Raw genomic sequence first — 21,980 nt, 5'->3', positions numbered from 1 at the left:
ATGGAGAAAGAAGTGAAAATAAGGTAAGAGAAGTGAGGTTACAATATGGTGGTAATTGCCCCCCTAAAGTGTAAATTTGAAGATGAGCAGACTAGAAAGAGGTCCGCTAAAGAACTGATCATTATGTATGTAATTACATACATGATCATATATGTCACACACACCTATGAAAGAAAGGACAACAATGCAGGATGGCAAACAAAGTGTGAGGCCACTTAATGCATAGACAACACTGACATTTTGGTTGTAGAAAAGGAATTATAATGTAATATTGTTCAGATGAACTCTGTCTATGAAAAGATGTGAGCATCCTTTGAATGAGGAGACACCTTGCAAATACCAAATGTAAGATATCAGCCACTGTATTTATGGAATACCAATATTCTTCTACCCACTATGGGCTTACATTACAGAATACAATGGGAAATTATAGGATGTGCTTGCAATATTTTGCAAATTCTGTGGCCATATTTAAATAAGATCTTTCCTGTTTTATTAACTTACTGAACAATTCTTTAAAAAAACATTTATGTAGCTTTAATTTGAACAAAGTGATCTATTTGGAGGTGACAGAGACATCTATGAGATACTAATAAATGCTGAATAGTCTACCCTATCAATCCTGTTGGACATATACTTTTTCTGAATAAATCATATTTTAGTACCTACAGCAATGGGTTTTCAACGTTAAATCTGAGGTTCCCTTTTTAATATCATTTTGACCATTCCCTACATCATCTTTTGATTGAGAATACATGGAAAAAAGCCACTTTGGACTTGTAATTATTTTAAGTAAGCATGTTTTATTTAATTATAACAGAACCTGCATAGATTTCCAAAAAATTTTTTTCTTAAAATATTTATTCACTCTACAATGTTTAATTAGTTTTCTATTTTTGAACAGTAAATGATCAGATATGATAAATAATTTTTGGAAGATTTATACAGGCATAAACTCTGGCTGCATCAAATTGATCAAAAAGAAAAACTATAAAATTGTAAAGTGCTTATATGCCTTATCCTGTAATATTTATAGAAAAACATAAGAAGTAATTATTAACTACCAAGGTGCCTTTAATTCTACTTTTTAAAACATTTGCAATTAAATATTTTTGCTTATGTGATTTATAAAATCCCCCAAAACAAGAGAAAAAGATAAGTTGTATTTCTTTGGGTGCCCATTTCATATATATATACACTTTCATCTGAAGATTTTTCTTTGATTTCCAGGCCTTACTCTTTTAAAGATTTTAGTCCTCCAACCAGAGTAACAAGGATGGCCTAAGTAATAATTTAATAAATGACTTCACTGGTAGGTTTGAAAGAACTCTTTAAATTCTTTAGCCTTGGAATTTCTCAGTCCTGACTTAACTGGTTGTATAAGCAATTCCGTATCTTTATCACACTGAACTAGTAGGGAGATAATCCAGGTCAAAATTGCCTACTGGGGGATATTTGCCAGTGAATGAACTCTAGGATACAAAACAGGACTTTCTGAGCTTCCAACTCTTCTCTTTTTGATGTTTGACATTGTGTGTGTAGAACTTTATAATTGATTCAGAAAGACATGATCTCTCTTGATAGTTCTGCCTATCAAGATTTTGCCAGCAGTGATGGGGTACAATGTGTGTCAGAATCAGATGTGGTCCCAGCAACCTCAATCACCAAGAAGCACTGTTTGCGTCCTAGGCTCATGACTAATGAAATGAAATATTTTGTGATCCAGTGTGATTCCACAGTTGTAATCTTTGGTTTGTGTGAATGTGACTCAAAAGGAGTTTAGGTAGGTAAAAAGAAAAAAAAAATACTGTGTGATTTTTAATTTCACAACTCAATAAATAAAAAATTAGGACACAGAAGAGGTGATTTTCCTATAATAAATCCCTCATCTACTCTGTATCTTTCTAGGAACAATTTTAGATAACATTGTAAGTTATAAGAGATTTGGCTTTAATTTTTTTTTCTCTTTTAAAAAATTGTGTTGTAACACTTCTTCTGGAATTCAGACAATGCAGGACACTGCTGGGGCCCTGCGCCCCTTCTGTTACAGACGAAGTCAGAGTATCTTGGGCATGACTGATGGTTTTATGACTTTAAAGCCCTAATATTAATTATCCCCAAAGAAGGAATGGGAAGGATGGGTCTAAATGGGGAAAAAAGTGTTCCTAACATGTTACAGTATTTTTGAACGGCCTCCCAAACTCACACCACATAAACAACAACATTCATAAGGATAATCCAGCACAACCTTTCTATATACTTCTTTTTCCAACCTCTAATGCAACAATTATCAACCCTTTTCATCTCATGGCGCATGTAAACGAATTACTAAAATCAGTGGCACACCAAAAATATGTATTTTTTTGCTGATCTGACAACAAAAAAGGTATAATTTTGATTCATTCACATTGGATGCTATTGTGTTGGCTGTTGTTACTTTTCTATTTGACAATCTAAGAGAAAAGAGGTCAGTGCCCTATTAAATAGTCAGGTATTACATGTTTTAAAAATTCTTGTGGCACACCAGTTGCAAATTGCTGCTCTAATGCTTTACGAAATCATTGAGCATTGTCCCATGAACTGAGATGTCCCAGTTCTACCCCCCTTCCCCCCATTAGGGCACATGCCCGGGTTGCAGGCTTGATCCTCAGTAGGAGGCATGCAGGAGGCAGCTGATCCTTGTTTCTCTTTCACATCGATGTTTCTATCTCTCGCTCCCTTCCTCTCTCTCTATAAAAATAAATAAAAACATTTAAAACATCATTCTTTAAATCCAACTCAGAATTTGGCTCTCTGACTAAACTCATTATAATTAACCTCAGAGCATTTCCCAGCCCTGCGGAGGTTATTCTTCCCAGTACTCCCTAATCCTTCCAGGGATGTAATTCGCTCTGTGTGGGCTGTGGAGAGGAGGAAGAGGTGAAGGGATAGCAAAGATGTCCTAATGCTGGCTACACAATTATATGCAATCGTGGAATCTGTATGCATGTCTGTTTAGTTCTTGGTTCCTATTGTCTTTCCACTGTTACTGTTCCTCAGCAGCAAGGGTGCCTCACTTGGAATTTCACCGAGTCCAATTCAATGACAACCTTATCTGGGTGTTAAATATCGGTGAATGTTGATGATAGTGGCAGCAATGTTAATGAGATAATACACTTCAGTTTCCAAGAAGTGAAAAAAGATGCCCATAGTTTTTCAAGCAACTGAAGACAACACAGCAAAAAGCCCCGCCACCACTGTGTTGAAAACTCACAGATAGAATATTATGGTTCTCTACCTGTGGGTCGCGACACCTTTTACAGGGCTCACCTAAGACATAACAGTAGCAAAATTACAGTTATGAAGTAACAACGAAAATGATTTTATGGTTGGGGGTCACCACAACATGAGGAACTATATTAAAGGGTCGCAGCATTAGGAAGGTTGAGAACCACTGGATAGTATATGTGACTCTTGTCTGTGATAGTATATGTGACTCTTGTCTGTGTACAGAGATTATTGAGCACCACACACTTTGAACTGTGTTTTTTTATAACTGCAATATGTTTTCATTTATTTATTTATGTTCTAGCCAGTTTTTGTATTATCAAAGAAACAGACATTGTAGCTCTCTGATCAGAATTAGAGCTAGCCTTTGTCAATGGAAGAGGAGGAAACTGATCTAGGGGTCAGTCTGGGATTGAGCCTCACCTTCTAATTAACTGAGCTGATTGCCACAAATCAATAGTTGATAAACATAAGAAAAAAGCTGGATTGTAAAAAAAATACTTAAATAAAAACATCTACAAATTAGAACTCACATTCTTTTAAAATTTCATTATAATGTAGTTTCTTTTCCCCAAATTCTTAGTTTTCAGGGTTTGTGATAAGTTAATATTCATAAAAATTCACAAAATATTATTTGATCAGTTAACACTAACACTTTATAAATGAATAAGGTGCAGAAAAATCTAAAAATGCAAAAAAAAAAAAAGGATGGGTTTAAAAATCATAAAGTTAATCCAATAGTATTCTGGTAAATGTTTAACAATGGGCTCCCCATATAAATGCATATATTTAATATACATTTTTTGATATAATGAATTCACAGCCTATAATTTACCAATACTGTTAAAAATATACTCTTTATTGTAATTCTATTTAATCAATTGATTCTTAAGGAATTGTTAATTGATTTTTGCCCAACTTTTGTATCCATTGGTAACTTCTGAGTGCAAGTGAGAGATGAGTGTAGTCTGGATATAAATATTGGTTGACATTTTTTTTAAATCCTCATAGGATGATATGTTTAGAGAGAGGAAGAGTGGGGGACAAAGAGAGAAACATTGATGTGAGGGAGAAACATTGACTGGTTGCCTACTGTACATGCCCTGACTGGGGATCAAACCTGAAACCTAGGTATGTACCCTGACTAGGAATCCAACCCGAATCCTTTTGGTGTAAGGGATGATGCTCCAACCAACTGAGCCACCTGATCTGGGTGGTTAACATTTTTGTTTAAGTAAATGAGTAAAAGAAAACTGAAACATCAAAAACATGTAGAAACTTCATTTGTTCAAGTGATTTGTAAATGATTTCTTTCCTAAGTAGGATAATAATATGACTCCTAGAATAATATTTTTCAGTTTTTTGGTGTGATGCACAGTGTAAAAGCTACAGAAATAATATAATTTTAAGTTTAACTTGCAGTATCCACATTTTTCCTGTTGCTTTCTTAAATCTATACAATATAAACACACAGACAAAAGTAAAGAAACTATTTGAGAGGTGTAATACAATGTTTTTTAGGATTTCACTGTTTTGATGTTTATAACTGATATTTTCACTCACGTGTCCTTAAACATTTGGAAAAATTAATGCAGGTCATATAGTATTCCTATAAAAATTTTCCACATGCATAGTTCTATTATTCAGAAATTCTAAGGTAATTGATTTTGCTATTCTATATAAAACACAATTTTGAAAATTAGAGAACTAATTGATTACCAAGAATAACCACAAAAGTGTCTTTTAAAATCTTTCTGTACAGAAAATAGCATCTTATATTTTGGGAAGCATCTTGCGGTTTTGTAAATATCACCTAGACAATATAAAGGTATTCTTTATAAAAAAAAAAATTAAGAGTTAAAGGCAAGAGCATCTATAAATGTTTTTACTTTTTAGGCAATACAAATAAAAGCTGTACAATGAAGACTTTAATTAAATTATTTGACTTTATACTTAGAAAACAAAATCACACCCACAAAGATATATGCAAGTATTAAAATCAAGCCTAGATTAAAAACTACATATCAGAGAAGGAAAAGAAAGTTTCACTGAGCAGGTCCTTCGAGGTTCCATAGAAAGGTATATGGTTAAGAGTTCAAACACTGGAGTGAGGATGGTCCGAGTTTGAACCTGGTTCTGCAACTTAAAGGACCCTGGAAAAGTCAGCAACCTCCTCCGAAATCCAGTTTCATTAAGATGAAAAGTAATACCCATTTCCTAGGATTGCTGTGAGAACTGTGCGTTACTACATGGAAAGTGTGGTGAACATTTGTTAGAATCCTGCATTTCTTTCACTGTTTGAAAAGAAACCCACCCTTTTTATGAGGTTGCAATAGATTCCACCTCTTAACTGGAAACGTTAAGAGACGCTAACTGGGACAGTAGCAACTGGTTTTAGAGCGCATCTTTGATCACTCGTGTGTGTGCCTGAGCCAAGCACTGGCCTCCACCCTAAAATGCTTTTCCTGCATGCTACCGCTTCTCCTTTCCTGGTCTCATATTCTGATATGTACGTACACAACCTCAGTCCAATCGACTGCATTATCTTCCCCACCCCCCCTCCCTTTCTTAGTCTTTAAAGCTTCAAGTTACTATCTAATTCTTCTAGTAAATTGTCCTTGATAAATGTTACAGAAAAATCTCCAGAAATATCTGTGCCAACATTTATTTCTCTGCCTTGGTATTTACATAAAAGGCATGCTTTATTGATGTTCTGATAATGCCTAGAGTTCAGGAGAATATGTCCAAGACATCAAACACTTGCTGTGACTATTTCCCATAAATCTTATCTTGAAGCGCATTCATAAAAGCTCTCCCGCGTTTCCATTAAGATGGTCTACAAAACGGCTCCTCTGCAAATGGCTGGGGCTAATGAGCCCACGGATATTTTTAAAGCCTGATGTGGTCAATCAACTGGGAGGCAGCTGCCAAGGTACCCTCTTCTCTGCAGTTCAGGAGCACTTCCTGCAGGGGCCTGGGCCTGGCTGACAGGGGCCACAGGGCCCAGTCTTACCTGCTCAGTCAGAACAAGAACAATGTCAGCAGCTCTTCTTGCATGCTCCTTTTACTCTAACAAGAAAATACTACTCAGAAAAAGACTAAGTGGTTCATCTTTGGAAAAATATCTAAGAGGACAGAGTTCTGACTCAGCCATACATTTCAATACAAAGGTTTATGGCTCCATTACAAGAAACTATATGCATGAAGAGTTAGTAAGCAAATACAGCTTATTCATTTGAACCCAGATCATTTGAAATTTATCAGGCTTCTCTATTTAAAATGGAATGTATGTGTTATCATTTTATTTTTGTAATAAATTCATTTCTATTTATTTAAATTTTTTTTCTATATTGATTTTAGAGAGAGAAGAAGGGAGAGGGAGAGAGGGAGAGATATCAATGAGAGAGAACATCGATTGGCTGCCTCCTGCATGCCCCCCACTGGGGATAGGACCCAAAACCTGGGCATGTGCCCTGACTGGGAATCAAACCAGAGACCTCTTGGTGCATGGTTGGACATTCAACCACTGAGCCACACCAGCTGGGCTGTTATTATTATTTTTAATTAGCAGTAGACTAGACTATATTTTCTGATTTGGATGAAACTGTTAGGGGATGTTTTCAGAAATCTAAAAAGTGATGCTAGAATGAAAAAAGTGGGTAATGTTGTTTTCAACAATAATTATGGGAAACAATATTGTAAAAATACAGGATCCAGAGTCAGACTGACATAAAGATCAAAAGCTGGCCCCATTACTTATTAGCTTTGTGATTCTGGGCAGCTACTTGGAGTCAGCATCAGATACTTCCTAGGTTGTGTTAAGTGAGTGAGATATCGTGTAAACTGTTAAGTGCAGTACTTACCATTGAATGTTTAATGAAAAATCAATGAATGACAGTTATAACTGCTATGATTGTTATTCTGAACCCTGATGATTTTTTTAGGAATAATTTTGGCAAGAATGGATAGTATACTCTGGAAAATTTTATTTCCATAGCAACTGTGGTTAATCTCAGAATGTCCCCTGAATGATGTTAGTGAGATCTGGAGTAGCAAAGAGGTATTTGGTAAATTGAATATAGACTGAAAAGGAATTTAATTGGATTAGATAGTCTTATTATTATTGCTATTACTAGTAAATAGAAAGCCTTTTAGAAGGTATTCCCTAGCTCGACCATGCCTTCTTGTCATACACCTGGTAGCTGTCTCACAATTATGACTTGCCTGGATCTGAAGATATTTGATTTGTATCCCTAATCTATATCTCTCCCATTCTACCAAAAACAGACCTCCTCTCTGTATAGGTAGTTTCCCAGAAGAACTATTAGTAAAATTTGTGTTGTCCCTCATTGAAAACATCATCATCATCATAGCTAACACTTTTTGGAGTTTTATTAAATGTTCACTACAATGTAAAGCATTTTGCCTATATTCACTCTTTTTTTTTTTTTTAAATTAATTTGTTTTTGTTACAGATGTTTCTCATTTTTTCCCCATTGACACCCTCCTCCTCTTACCCCCACCCCATCCCCAGCTTTGTTGTCTATGTTCATTGGTCATGCATACATGCATGTAAGTTCTGTGGTTTACCTCTTCCCCCCCCCAAACCCCTCCTCCTCTGAGGCTTGTCAGTATGTACCCCACCTCTATGTATCTGGGTTAATTTTGTTCAGCAGTTTGTGTAGTTCATTATATTCCACAAATAAGTGAGATCATGTGATATTTGTCTTTCTCTGCTTGGCTTGTTTCGTTTAGCATAATACTCTCCAGGTCCTTCCATGCCATCTCAAAGGATAAGAGATCTTTCTTTCTTATAGCTGCATAGTATTCCATTGTGTACATGTACCACCACTTTTTTATCCACTCATATACTGATGGACATTTGGGTTGTTTCCAGATCTTAGCTATGGTAAATAGTGCTGCTATGAACATAGGGGTACATATATTCTTTCTGATTGGTGTTTCAGGTTTCTTAGGGTATATTCCTAGAAGTAGGATCACTGGGTCAAATGGCAGTTCAATTTTTAACTTTTTGAGGTAATACCATAGTGTTTTTCACAGTGGCTGCACCAGTATGCATTCCCACCAGCAGTATACTAGAGTCACCTTTTCTCCACACCCTCGCCAACACTTGTTGTTTGATGATTTGTTGATGGCGGCCATTCTGACAGGTGTGAGGTGATACCTAATAGTTGTTTTAATCTGCATCTCTCTGATGATTAGTAATGTTGAGCATTTTTTCATATGTCTCTTGGTCATTTGTATGTCCTTTTTGGAGAGGTGTCTATTTAGGTCCTCTGCCCGTTTTTTAATTGGGTTCTTTGTCTTCTTTTTGTTGAGTTGTATGAGCACTCTATATATTTTGGAAATTAACCCCTTATCTGATGCATCATTGGCGATTATGGTCTCCCATATAGTGGGTTTCCTTTCCGTTTTTATGGTTGTTTCTTTTGCTGTGCAGAAACTTTTAAGTTTGATATAGTTCCATGTGTTCATTTTTTCCTTTGTTTCTGTTGCCTTAGGTAATGTATCAGTGAAAATTCTGCGGCGTATGATGTCTAGATTTTGTTGCCTTCATTTTCTTCTAGAATTTTTATGGATTCATGAGTCACATTTAAGTCTTTTATCCATTTTGAGTTTATTCTCGTGTATGGTGTAAGTTGGTGTTCTAGCTTCATTTTTTTGCAAGTAGCTGTCAAATTTTCTCAACACCATTTATTGAAGAGACTGTCTTGACTCCACTGTATGCTCTTGGCAGCTTTGTCAAATATTAATTGAGCATATTGTCTTGGGTCAATTTCTGGGTTCTCTATTCTGTTCCATTGATCTATCTGCCTGATTTGTGCCATATAGTCATTCTTTCAAGCCAACATCAAACTTATAACATACGTACTATTTTTTTAAATCAATATTTATAGATGAGGAGACCAAATGTTAGAGATATGATATTACTTTCCTCTGCGTTGACAATCTTTGATGAGAATTTGAGAAATTAGGCATTTTGAGTCCAGATATTACATTTTTAACTACCAGGGAGAACTAGGTAGGCCACCTATATGTGGATTTTTAATAGTTACCACAAAAAGATGATCCCAAAGGGATTACATTCATGATGGGAATTTCAGTCACATGGTTACAAAGATATTTTAGGCAAAAAAGCCTCTTAAAATACACTGCCTATAACCTTGTACATTCTGTTGACATGTAAGGTTGACCTCACCAATTTTAAATTCAATTAGCACATAAATGAGACAAATGTAGACATTTAATTTTATAAATAACATTTCATGATATCAAATGACAATGTATTTTAAAAATGTTTCAGATAAATCATTCTTTCTAATTCTTCATTCTTTTGTGACTTTCTTTTGAAATTCTGAGTTAGAGTATTTCTTTGTAGTAATGAGATATTCCAGAGTGCTCACTTATACATTTTAATTAAAGATAGCTTTGAATATAATTTTAAAAAATGTTTAAGTAATGAATATTCTATTTATTTTTCCAATATCTCACTGTCAATGAACCAACATATACAACTGCTTACTCCAACCATCATCACTTACTTTTACTCCATCCTACATTATTAAACTGTATTTTACTTATAGTTCTAATGTACTATACTTTGAGTGCATTATCTGTTTAATAAGAACATCCAAAAACAAAATTAATTAAAACAATTCACATGATTTTCTTTTTGTTGTTGTTAAATACATAAGCTAAAAGCTCCAAATGAAATATCCTACTGGACTTTATATATAGGTACACTATGGTACCTAAGCATAAACTTTGAAAACACAAAGATATCCTCATACATAAAACTATAAACAATGCAAGCAAAATAGGAGTATCAGAGGAGCATTATATTTTTTGGGAAGAAGGATTACTTGACTCTTATGCAAATTATAATACCTATTCTCACATTTCCAAATGAAGACACAGGTTAAATGATTGACCCATGGTCACAGCTACTTATAACAGAACTGACACTAGTCTGAGGACCTTCTGGCTCCTCAACTGTGGCTTTTGCAGTTATGACAAGCAAGGAATGTGTAGCAGAGTCCCATTCTCAGAAGTTCAGTTGATGCACTTGGGAAAGAAAAAGCATAGCAAGTCTAAATAGTTTTCTTTCACAGTGGCTCCTAAACACAGGCAACTACTTCACTGACGATCAAGTGAAGAAATAATACTCTATTTTAACACCCCTGGGGGAAAACAGTTAGGCAGGACTGGCTGCATATTGTATTTTAGAAGCAGCCTAAAGCCTAATACTGGCGAAGCTATGTCTCCCTACATTTTAGGACTTAGGTAATTAATTTGTGTGAAAGGATTTGAGGAAAACATTGGACAATGTCACTTGATTATCACTGTGGACAAGATGAATGTGCTGAGTGAATATATTAAATTGTGTTCTACTTAAGAACCAAACTGGCCTGAGAATTTCTAACATGCTATGGGCCGCCTCTGCTTTTCTCTACTAGGAATACATGGTAAACAAAACAGATGTAGTCATGTGAACACATATACTATAAAACAGTTGTAAGTTGTGGCATGTACCATGAAAGAAAGGAAAAGAATGGGATGGAGATGGTGGGTGACACAGACTTTTATCCCAAGTGACAAGTTTGTGAAACTTGTTAAAAATTATAAAACATTTCAAACCTCCAGACAAAACATGCACTGACTACCCGTAATAATGGATATTACTGTTTTGCCACACATACTTCTGATTGCTCCTTTAAAAATATAAAGTGAGAAAGTAGTTAAGTATACCGCCCATTCTTATACCCTTCATCTCTAGAGGTACCAATTCTCCCATGTAAATAGTAAAATGATGTGGTCCGGTGAACTCTTGCAGAGAGAAGAACCCGAGACCCAGAGAGAGGCAGCAGAGAGCAGCTGGGATGCTTGTGCGGTGGTGCGGGAGAGATGGAAGTTACATGTACCTGTGTGATACTAACAAAGGAGAGAAGTGGATGGACTCGAGACGTATTTCCATAACACATGACTGTGGGAGAAAGAGCACATGCATAAGAAGACAAAAAGAACCTTTTAAAAAATCTAAGCAAGCTGAAATAAAAAGATGAATCTAGTAAGTTGCCTTTTACAAAGGCTAAATGTGAGGTCCTGATCATGAATGTAAACCAAACCAAATGACAACTCACTGAACTGTACTTATATCATGTTAGGTATCTGACTGAGCAATGCCTTTTTTCCTAGCTGACACCAAGGATGGTGAAAGTGAACACAACCTGGATTCCCTCAAGCGTGTTACACACTACTGCACACATACCTGCAGAGCATCCAATTAAACAGGATGTTTCTGCCTGGGAAACCTATACACAGGCAAATGAAATCTGAAAGGAACATGTTAGGAATACGTAATTACAGTGGGACCCCATTTAAAGCACAGTTCAGCATTACATGTATTCAAATATAATCATCAATAAATGAGGATTCTGATATATCACAATTGTAAATTACAGAACTAACTTGTAAATTGGTATTTATTTCCACTACTGTTCATGCTAGTATGAAGTCCTACAATAAATGCATCTTTTTTTCACTTATATGGTTTAATATGACTAAAATAAAGGGCAATCCTTTACATAGCTAAGTGTTATCAAGTATTTAATAGTACTTGACCAGTTTAGGTACTGAGAAGACCATAAGCTTAAACTCTATAAAACACCAAAAAAGATAAGGTGTGTGTGCAAATAATAATGTAAAACAGAATACTGTGAATGTTGGAGAAGTGCTAAAGTGTTATTAGGCTGTGAGATTCTACAGGAACCAGATCATGTCTCATTTATTTTTCTATCTCTAGCCCCTAGTACTAGCGCAGTGAAAGGCACATACAAAATGCTTAATAAGTATCCATTCCTTCATCTATTTATACAAATATTAGTTGCTTACTAGACTCTCAGAGTACAAAGACCCAGTTCCTGTCTTTGATGAGCTTATAGTCATTCCTTCCCAATTCATTCTGAGCTCCCTGTTGAAAGGCGGAAGGTAGGAGCCTGCAGAGAAGGACACACGTGAAGGCAGGGTCAGCGATGACGAGTGAAGGAAATGTGCTGTGCATGAAGTAGGAGGTGGAACGATTTGTGGAGTCTGTGCTTTGACACGAAGAGAAAATCAGCCGTGGGCACCCAGTAGCATGGTTGTGGGCAATGATGAGTAGCTGAGTTTAGAAACTCACAGTTTTGTCATTTTCTCCAAAACTTCTTAAAGTTTTCAGATATTTTGAATAAAAAGGAAATACGGAGTGAAGGCTTTGGAAGAAAAATGGGTAAGAGTCTGGCTTTCAAAAAAAAAACCCTGAAATAATGGAGCAAATAGTGAAGGGCAGAACAATATGTAAAGACAAGAGGTTGATGCTATGTTGGGGAAAACAGGAGGATGAGGTTAAAAAAAAAAGTGCATGGAGGGAGGAAAGAAGTGGAAGGAAAAGGGTGTGGCCTGAGTTTGGAATACTAGAATGTGACATTTTGGAGGGGTTGCAGAGCCCTTCTAGTTTCTGAAAATACTCTAGATGAGGCTATGGACATGAGCAGCTATGTACAGGACCTGAATGGAGTAGATAGAGGTGATCAAGGAAATATGAGACAGAGGGCTGCCTATAGCATGGGCTACTGGGGAATACCAGGATGGGAAGGAGGTAGAAAAGCATCGCCAATGTATTTGAACGTCAGTGAAATAGCAGGAGATTCTGAGGAAATGGCAAGGAGACCGAGTAGAATGAGAGACTTGATAAAAGTTTCATGGGACAAAAAATACTTGCCGTGAACCTCGTAGTAAGTATAGAAGTTCTTAGTCAGAGAGATTGGGAGGCAGAGGAGAAGACATTTAAGCCAGAAGTATGGTCTAAGTAAGGTCAGAGAAGGCAGCAGTTGTTAACTTTCTGATTCATTATTACTGGATCTCTCAGATGAAATGATCTGAGACGATTCTTTCGTACCAGTCAATGGGCTTTACAGTATTTTCAAAAGGGACCACTAGCTCATATCTATCTTCCTTCACTCATAATTATCTGAACTCCCTAACTCCCTTATCTCCAGCAAACTAAACTCAACACCTAATGATTGAACTGGTCCATGTGTGGACACATGGCCTAGTGTAGTAGATGTACGGCCGGTTCCATCTGATCTGACAAAACTTGGCTAATTGGTTCTTTTCCAACATAAGGGGATGCAGAGAGTCTGGGAATTTCATAATAGTAGCTGTTCAGAGGTGTCTTGAAATTGCTTATTTTTTCCTATTTGGACATGGCTCTAACTTAAGATGTTATTAGATCCTTGTTCTTAGAATCATATTTTCACAGAATAGAAATGAATTGTTGAGGGTCATTTGGTCTTACCTCCTGCTCAGTCAAAGGCTTCCCCTAAAAGAACTGTGTTCATTTTCCACCTGAATATGCCTCTCTCTCTCTCTCTCTATATATATATATATATATATATATATATATACACACACTTATATATATATTTTTTGTTTTTTGTTCAAATAGAGTGGGAGGGAGAGAGAAGAAAGGGGGGAGAGAGAGAGAGAGAGAGAGAGAGAGAGAGAGAGAGAGAGAGAGAGAGAAACATCGAAGTGAAAGGGACACATCGAGTGGTTGCCTCCTGCACGACCAACCAGGGCCGGGGACAAACTGCAACTGAGGTACGTGCCTTTAGTGGGAACGAAACCCGGGTCTCTCTGGGCCGCAGGCCAACTCTCTAACCACTAAGCCAAACCAGCGGGGGCTGCCTCCATATATTAAAAAATCACGGATTCAGGGGTAGATCGCTACATTTGTCTTTGCTATAGTAAATTCTCAAATTAATACCACAATGCTGGGAAGACGTGGCCCGTACTGTTATCTCCAAGTTGTATTTACTACTGGTAGTTTATCATTTTGACCTGTCTGAAAGCACCCAGCACTGAGCCTGTAACATAGATAGACTGTATTTGTTGAAACGAAATCTAAATCTTCAAGGCATCTTAACTGCTTAGTAGAGAAGAGATATATTTTAGTCACACTTCCAGTATAGTATAGCTTCACGTCAAAATCTGTTTTCTATTGATTATTTATTTTCAAATCCATTATAAAATGTGCAGTCAGAGGAAGGCTCTGACTTGGGTAACATGGCAGCATATTTATGCCCTGTGTATTTAGAGAAAAAAAGAGAAAAAGAAGAAAGGAAGTAGGGAGCAAGGTAAAAACAGATTATAATCTCAGCTCTTGGGTATATTCAAAATTCATCTCACTGTTAATATCTACTTTTATAAAATGGGTACAATAATGTCTTCTAATACACAACAATTTTTGGATATCAAATGAACTGAAGATAATTAAAATGTTTATAAATTAGAAAATCTTAGCCCTTTGTAAAACATCCACAACCTGCTTTCATGTGCAATTTAGAATATCTGTCCTTTTACCCCTTGATATTTTTCACTTCCTAACTACTATGCATTTATTTGTAGAAGCACTCCATTTCAGGAAAAATAATGTGCTCCGTTTGGGAGGGTGTTTCATCACACAGCTTCTCATTATTCATGTAAAGAGCCAAGAACCTTGAGAAGAGAGGAACAAATCAGTCCTCTCTGGCTTCTCTGTAGCTCTCCTTTTGACAGCACTCAAGTACAGGCTGACTGGCTACAGAGCCACAGGGATTTGATGAAGCAAAGCGTCCACGGCAATACAGAATCCAGCTGCTTCTGTCTCAAGGGAAGTATAAGATATGACCTTGGTTGATCACTCTTAGGCATGCCAGTTGCTTAGCAAACCTCAGAAGTCCAAGGAAAAAGGCACACATCTTCAGTGATTTGTATTTTGCAGCTTTTATTATCATAATGTGATGGACTGCAAACTGGATATGTTTACAGAAAGCTTAGAATGGCATGGACATTTCTACTATCACAGCTTACTGACATGTTCCAAATAATCTTATCAATTTCTCTCTCTGCAATGATAACAAAATGTTATGTAACACATGTTAGTGCTTCTAAAGCACTGAGTGTGTAGGATATTTTAAATTTGAAAGATGAGTTCAGGGGGGACATCTGTAATATATTCAACAATAAAGATGAGTAAAAACAATAAAAATAATAAGTAAATAAATAAATAACCATGTTTTTAATAATCTGAATGTGAAACTAAATTTGATTTCCTCAAGCTACACAAATTTGATAGTCATCAAAAATTCTTCTTTAAGTTAATCATTTTTATTTCTGAAAGTAAGAAAATATATTATTAAAGAAAGAGGATTCATCACTAATAACATTTCCAAAAGTGTATATCCATAGATTCACATGCAGATAAGACCACTGCAGTGAATACATACTTTAACCTAGATGAAAATAAATAAAACATTTTCTAAAATGTGTGCATCAATCGTTGTATTAGCAAATAATCTGAATATATTCCCAGAAACAAGTCCCTTTAACTGCCCCTTTCACATTGGTTAACATGCTCAGATCTTTCATACAGAAAATATTCTATGTAGAATTGTTGTTTTTTTCCTTTCTCTTGAACAGACTATTAAATAAAAACCACTTTTAATTAAATCAGTCATTTAATTATATTTAAAGTCATGAAAAGATCTCTGCCAGACTTTATTTAATACAAAGTTAAATCAGTGTGGGGGTGAGGGGTATATGTGGAGGTGGAAGAGGGTAAAGGGGTCTATATGGTGATGGAAGAAAATAATAAAATAAAATAAAATAAAATAAAATAAAATAAAATAAAATAAAGGACACAACAAAAATAAAGTTAAATCAGCAATTTAGTAAGCTAATCATTACCAACTACCACTGATAATAAGTAATGAACTAAAACATTTCAAAAACTTTTTGGACATCATAAAATATGTCTATTTTCTTCAAATAATTTCTGCTGGACATAACACAAAAGTCTTTATTAGTTAGCTGAACACTGCATGATTGAGCTGATCATGCCATTTCAATCTGCTGTTGGAATACTTACACAATCTGAACTAAGTTTATTTTAGTTTGAATTTAAAACTGAATTGCTGTGGGATACCCAGAATATTAACAGAAATAAAATAAATAAATATGAAAGTTTATCCATCATTCTAAGACTTTAATAAGTCAAATAAGTTTCTATCCTTAAGGCACCTTAGCATTCTTTGCCCTTTCCATGCATAGACTTTTCCTGACAGTGTAGGGGTCTAAATTTTGTGTTCTGCTTTTCTTAACATTATTTCTTAAACATTTTACATATTGCCATAAAGTCTTCACAAGTATCATGAAAATAAATTAATTGTAAATGTTACCATAACTTAACGTATCGTTTCCCCACTCTTAGATGCGCTACCTTCTTTGTCCTCACCCCCAAGCCATACCATATGTTTTGGTGCTACCATCAAGCACCAACATTTTCATTTATGCATCTTTCCCCTTTGTTTGTGATGCTTCCTCCTTCAGATAAATGATCTTAAATACGAACTCATATATATGAATATTATGGCTCTTATATTTCCAACTACTTTCTAAATTTCACTACTACCAATAGCAATGTATATACCTAAGATTTACATTGTGACCTTCACCAGTATTTAAGTATTAGTAGTTTTCACTGAATAGAGAACTAATTTCATGAAGATAAAATTTCCATGAAAATCTCATGAGTATTTTTTTTCTTTCTTTACTGATTTGAGAGAGAGAGAGAGAGAGAGAGAGAGAGAGAGGAAAAGAGAGAGATCGGTTGTTTCCCGAATGTGCTGTGACCAGGGATCGAACGTACAACTTAGGTATGTACCTGAGACTTTCCAGGGCACAGGACAGTACTCCAACCAATTGAGCCCTACCAGCCAGGGCTCATGAATAGTGTTTTAATCTGCATTATTACCGTTGTTATAAAATGCTTAAAAATATTCGCTAATCATATTTTTACGTAGATTATCTTTAGGATGTTTTAGTATTTATCGAAAAAAATTACATGTTTTTTAAACTCTATCTAGAAAATAACCCTATACCATATTAACTAAAAAAATTTTTCCAGTATAGATTGTTTTACTTTTACTTTGGGTTTTTTAATTTTTGGTAGCAGATAAGTTTAATATTTTTATATTATTAAATATGTTAAGTATATTGCAATGTGAGTTTTTTCTGTTACTTCAAAGCTCATATATTGATTTTACCAAATGTCTGGCAAATATGCACCTTCCCCCATGATGTGTTTTTTTTAATGTATCTAATTAATCCATCTATGATGCATTTTGGCATATGTTGTGAGATGTGTATCTAAGTTACTTAATTTTCAAACTCTAATACCACAACCATTTGTTAAATACTCCTTTCCTTTCCCATTGTTCCATAATGCTCTATTCTTATATATTAAATTTTGTATATAACATGTTGAGATTTTCTATATTTTCCTAGATCTAGCCAGTACCAAAAAAGTTAAATTATAAATAATTTTCTATTATGATTTGATGTCTGGAATGGCTTTTCAACATTTACAACTTCTTTTTAAAAATATCTCCTTATTCTCATTAGCTTATTTTTCTGAAAAGATTTTTATCATTCTAACACCTTCTAAGAAAATCCAGTTGAGAATTTAATTAAGTTCATACTCCTATATTTATAAATTAATGTGAAAAGCTCTAAGGTTTATTTATCATAATAATCAGAAAGGTAGCCTCTCCTCACTAATGCGAGCATTATTTATAACTCACAATGAGTAATATTTGAAAGATATGTCTAATATTATATAATTAAGCATCAGAATGAGAAAGTGAAAAAGTTGAAGACTATGGAGTGGGACAAGTGTATTTACCTCTAGGCTCATATCCTGTGTGACCTTGGGCAAGATGTTTAGCCTTTCTGAGCCTCCGCTGTACCCTCTGTCAACTGAAGGAAGAGGCACTTCAGGATGGCTGTATATAAAGCTACTGGAGAATAACATGTCTCCAGTAAATGTTACCTATGATCATACTTTTCATTATAGTGTGTTTAGACATTTGACACTTTGCAAAGTTCTTTCATGTATATTATCTCACTTGCTCTGTTGATCTTCACAAAACCCTGTTAGTTGATAATGCCATTGCTATTATCACTATTAATATTAAGGCACAACTGGTAAAGATATTTTTTTTTGAATCAAAAACATATCCTCATGACATATGTAAATGTATTTGTAGATTACCTACATCACAGAATGACCTTGTCCCTAAATATTTTATGATTTTTCCTGCTATAATAGTTGTAATTGCCCTTTTACTATAATCTCTCTTAGTTTTGCTTCCTTAAAGGAGTACTGTTGATTTTAGTATATTTGTCTCATGTTTTTTTTATCACCTCTTAAAAATATAGTTAATTCTTATGGTTTTCTGGGTTGTCATATTTCCAAAATAAATTCTATATTATAGAATCATATATTAACATAATAAGCCACTGCATTGAAAATGAAAAAAACTAAGACTACCTGATATCATGATCTATTGCAATCTTCCTGTTGGAAACATAAATTCAAGCTTATGTAGCATTACTAGTAAGTTTCCTTTAGCTTGTCGATTGTAATACTTTACAAAATTTTCTCATCATTCTTTCAAACCTCATAATACCTTGACTGACAGGAAGGGATGATGTTACAGTGTGGCAGAAAAGAAATCGAAGAGAAACCACACAAATTTTCTTTCTTCCTTGTGGCCTTTAAATATTATTCTTGGGGATGAGAGAATGAAGGGTGAGCAGGAACGCGGTCTAAACTGCGTTACTCGCACCCTTGAGAGAGTTCTGCTGCTCTTCATCTCTTAGTGCGTGGCTGGCTAAGCTCTTTCTCAACCTGACCTAGACCTGCAGCTCCCAGACACATCCCAGGATACTGTTTCAGGCATAGGAGGATACATTCCTTTGTGCCTTTACTTGTCTTTTCCTAACTACTCCCAGATTAGGGTGCTTCCTTCGAAAAGTAATAATAACAAAATGCCATTTTTTTCATTGAATCATGTGGATAACACAACCAAATAATCTACTGCCGAAAGCAACCTAAATAAAAGAATCCTTTGTAGCCTCCGACATATTTCATTGTTACTTACTCGTAATTTGTTTTTAGATCAATTCTATAACAAAAAAGTAGTAATGCAGATTGAAGAAAATGACCAAGATGACACAGTTAGGCCCCCTGCAGGGCCCGACAGGCGGCTCCAGGCAGGTTCTGTACTCACGGGCAAAGTGACTGGAGGTGGACGGATTGACACTGTCCCCACTGTCAGCGCTCTCACTGCTGGACACCTCGTCATCTGATTCCCGCACGGAGGAGCAGGGCGAGGAGCCGTCCACTTCTTCAAACTTCCTCTTTAAAATTCCACTCATAGCTGCGGCGCTGTCACATGTACCTGCAACAGGAGCGGGAGCAACGAAGCGTTGAAATATCTGACTGCTGGATGTGCAGCCAAGGTCTCCAGAGTCATTTTTATGTGGCTTTTTATACATGAGCTGAGCTTTACCTTGGAAGGATCACTAAGCAGGTTTTCTCAAAAAATATTTTCAAATGAACAAAAATGACTTTAAATTAAATATGAGCTGTTGACCATTTGGTTACCAAAAGGCACTACTTTTTTTGACACTTTATTTTATTGTAATACCTCTATTCCTTTTTTTATTTTTTTCCAAATTAAGAAAATCCACCTGAGTCCATGAGATTCTGTAGTGAAAATGAATGCAGTGTCCCCCAAAGTCCTACATGATTACTGCTTATAAAAAAAATTTATCTGAAGGAAACACAGGTAAGTAGGCGAAACACCATACTCAAGTTGTAAAATGTAAGAAATCTAATTAGCTGAGCACAGTGAAGCATATGAAATCAGTTCTAAATTTTCGGTAGTTTCCGTTTCAATATTGCAATAAGGTGAAATCAGTCCCTGTGATACCTGGTTGCTGGATGTTGTCTTGATTTCAGAAACTATCTGAGGCTATTTCCCTGGGAGGTAGCGCTCCTTGAGTGTGGAGGGGGAGAGGGGGGGAGGGCATGGTTTCTCTTAAATTCTTTCTCTGGAATGAATGGGCTTTCCCTTCTCATTGGGCTTTCTCCACCTTCCCCATTGACCTTGACATATGGACAGTTGGCTAAAGGACAGAAACTTTCCTTTCAGTGAGGAAAGTTTGGGGAAAACCTATACATAAATTAGCTCAGACATATGCACTCGTTTTACATCACTAAATTAGATTAACGTAGATGAAAGGACATCCCTGGTGTGATTTCTAGTAAAGTTAAGTACAGAATGAGATGTCTCCTAAGTCTATCATTAATTTCGATGTACTCCACCCATCTAAGCATGTGTTGAGGGACTGGTATGTATATGCTTGACTCCCTAAGGGGGTGGAGTAGGGTGTACAAAAGGGCGTAGAACATGTTTCCTGCCCCCGAAAAGCAAACATCCAGTATGCTGGGCTCCGTCGAATTGAGAACAAATTCATGTTCTACTGCTTGTTTTTGTAACCCATGTCCTTTTTGCACTTATATTAACAATAGAAAAAAAAACAACCATATAGCAATAAGAAGATATTGCATTGTCCACTCTCTTGAGAATAAAATCTTTATCCTGACTCTGATTTTACCACTACTCAGAATAGCACATTATCTTCTCCATCCAAAAGAGTGAGAAATGCAGAAAGGGCTCATGCATATCTGAGCACGGCGAAGAGAAAGAAAGATATTTTAAGTAAGTTCTTGAAATAAAAGTAGGACAGGATATAAATTTTAAAATGGTTCACTTCAAACAAGATGCAAAGTAATTCATGAGGGAGAAGCTCCAAGACACAAAGTAATACAAGATGGAAACCTATTTTTTTAAAAGTACATTTTTATAATAAAATATTGCAGTGAGAACAGTTAAAAACCATGTCCTTAAACTCCACTCCCTTGTTCTACCTCCCCCAGCTTTCTTAGGAAAGGCAGATTCCTCAAGAATTAAGGCCACTCAATTGGGCCACGGGGAACCATGTTCCAATATGGTGAAAGGTGATATTCTTCCTTTCTCACTTCTTCAAGAATGAAGAAATCTTTGGAGGGATGTTAAGAGAATTTAAAGTCTCTTTTTCCCTTTGTAATTACATTTGGAACTGGCAAGACTTGAAACAATGGAGTTGAAGGTTGGATATACTTTCTATCTATATTTTTGGTACTAAAGAGCCTGAGCCAGACCCAGTTCAAAGAAAAGAAGGAACTGGCAGCTTAGAGTAGAATTAGTATCTATGCTAGAAATGAAAATTTAAATAATTACAACAGCTGTTGTCTCTGTTTCAGAAACGATCTGAGGCTATTTCCCTGGGAGACGGTACTCGTTGAGTGTGGAGGGTCAGAGCTGGGGAGAGGGATGGTTTCTCTTAAATCCTTTCTCCGGGATGAATGGGCTTTCCCTTCTCATGGGCATAACTTGAACATATACCCGTGAAACTGCTTAAATAATAAACTGCTCGTACAACAACCAAGCATAATATCTGTCTAGTTTCACTGCCTTTAAAAAAATGTGAGTGGAGCAAGACGTCCTAACAAATTATAAGGGTCTAATGACCCATTGCTTACCAGTATGTTATCTTTGATCTAGACCTAATAGTGGAGTGATAGAGCACATCATCTATACTACCTCACTGGGTAAGAAAAGAATATAATAATTTAAGCAGAAGATAAGGGTAGGTATTCATTTATTGCAATTATGAGCAGCTGATAGTCTAAACCTCGGTAACAGCCATTTTCACACAGC

The 21,980-nt window shown here is 35.8% G+C and overlaps 1 protein-coding gene across 1 annotated transcript in view; it reads right to left on the bottom strand.

Annotated features, from left to right (window-relative positions):
• Positions 1 to 21,980, bottom strand: part of CSRNP3 (cysteine and serine rich nuclear protein 3) — an 87,363-nt gene that overhangs the window by 50,754 nt on the left and 14,629 nt on the right. Inside the window, exon 2 of the mRNA XM_036254604.1 lies at positions 19,443 to 19,613. Within this exon, the coding sequence (XP_036110497.1) occupies positions 19,443 to 19,590 (148 nt within the window). The 5' untranslated portion in view covers positions 19,591 to 19,613. The remainder of the gene's footprint in view (positions 1 to 19,442; positions 19,614 to 21,980) is intronic.

Source organism: Molossus molossus, unplaced genomic scaffold, assembly GCF_014108415.1.
Source record: "Molossus molossus isolate mMolMol1 unplaced genomic scaffold, mMolMol1.p scaffold_m16_p_11, whole genome shotgun sequence".
Taxonomy (NCBI): domain Eukaryota; kingdom Metazoa; phylum Chordata; class Mammalia; order Chiroptera; family Molossidae; genus Molossus; species Molossus molossus.
Note: the sequence above shows the minus strand (reverse complement) of the source record. Positions and strands in the feature narration are given on the sequence as shown.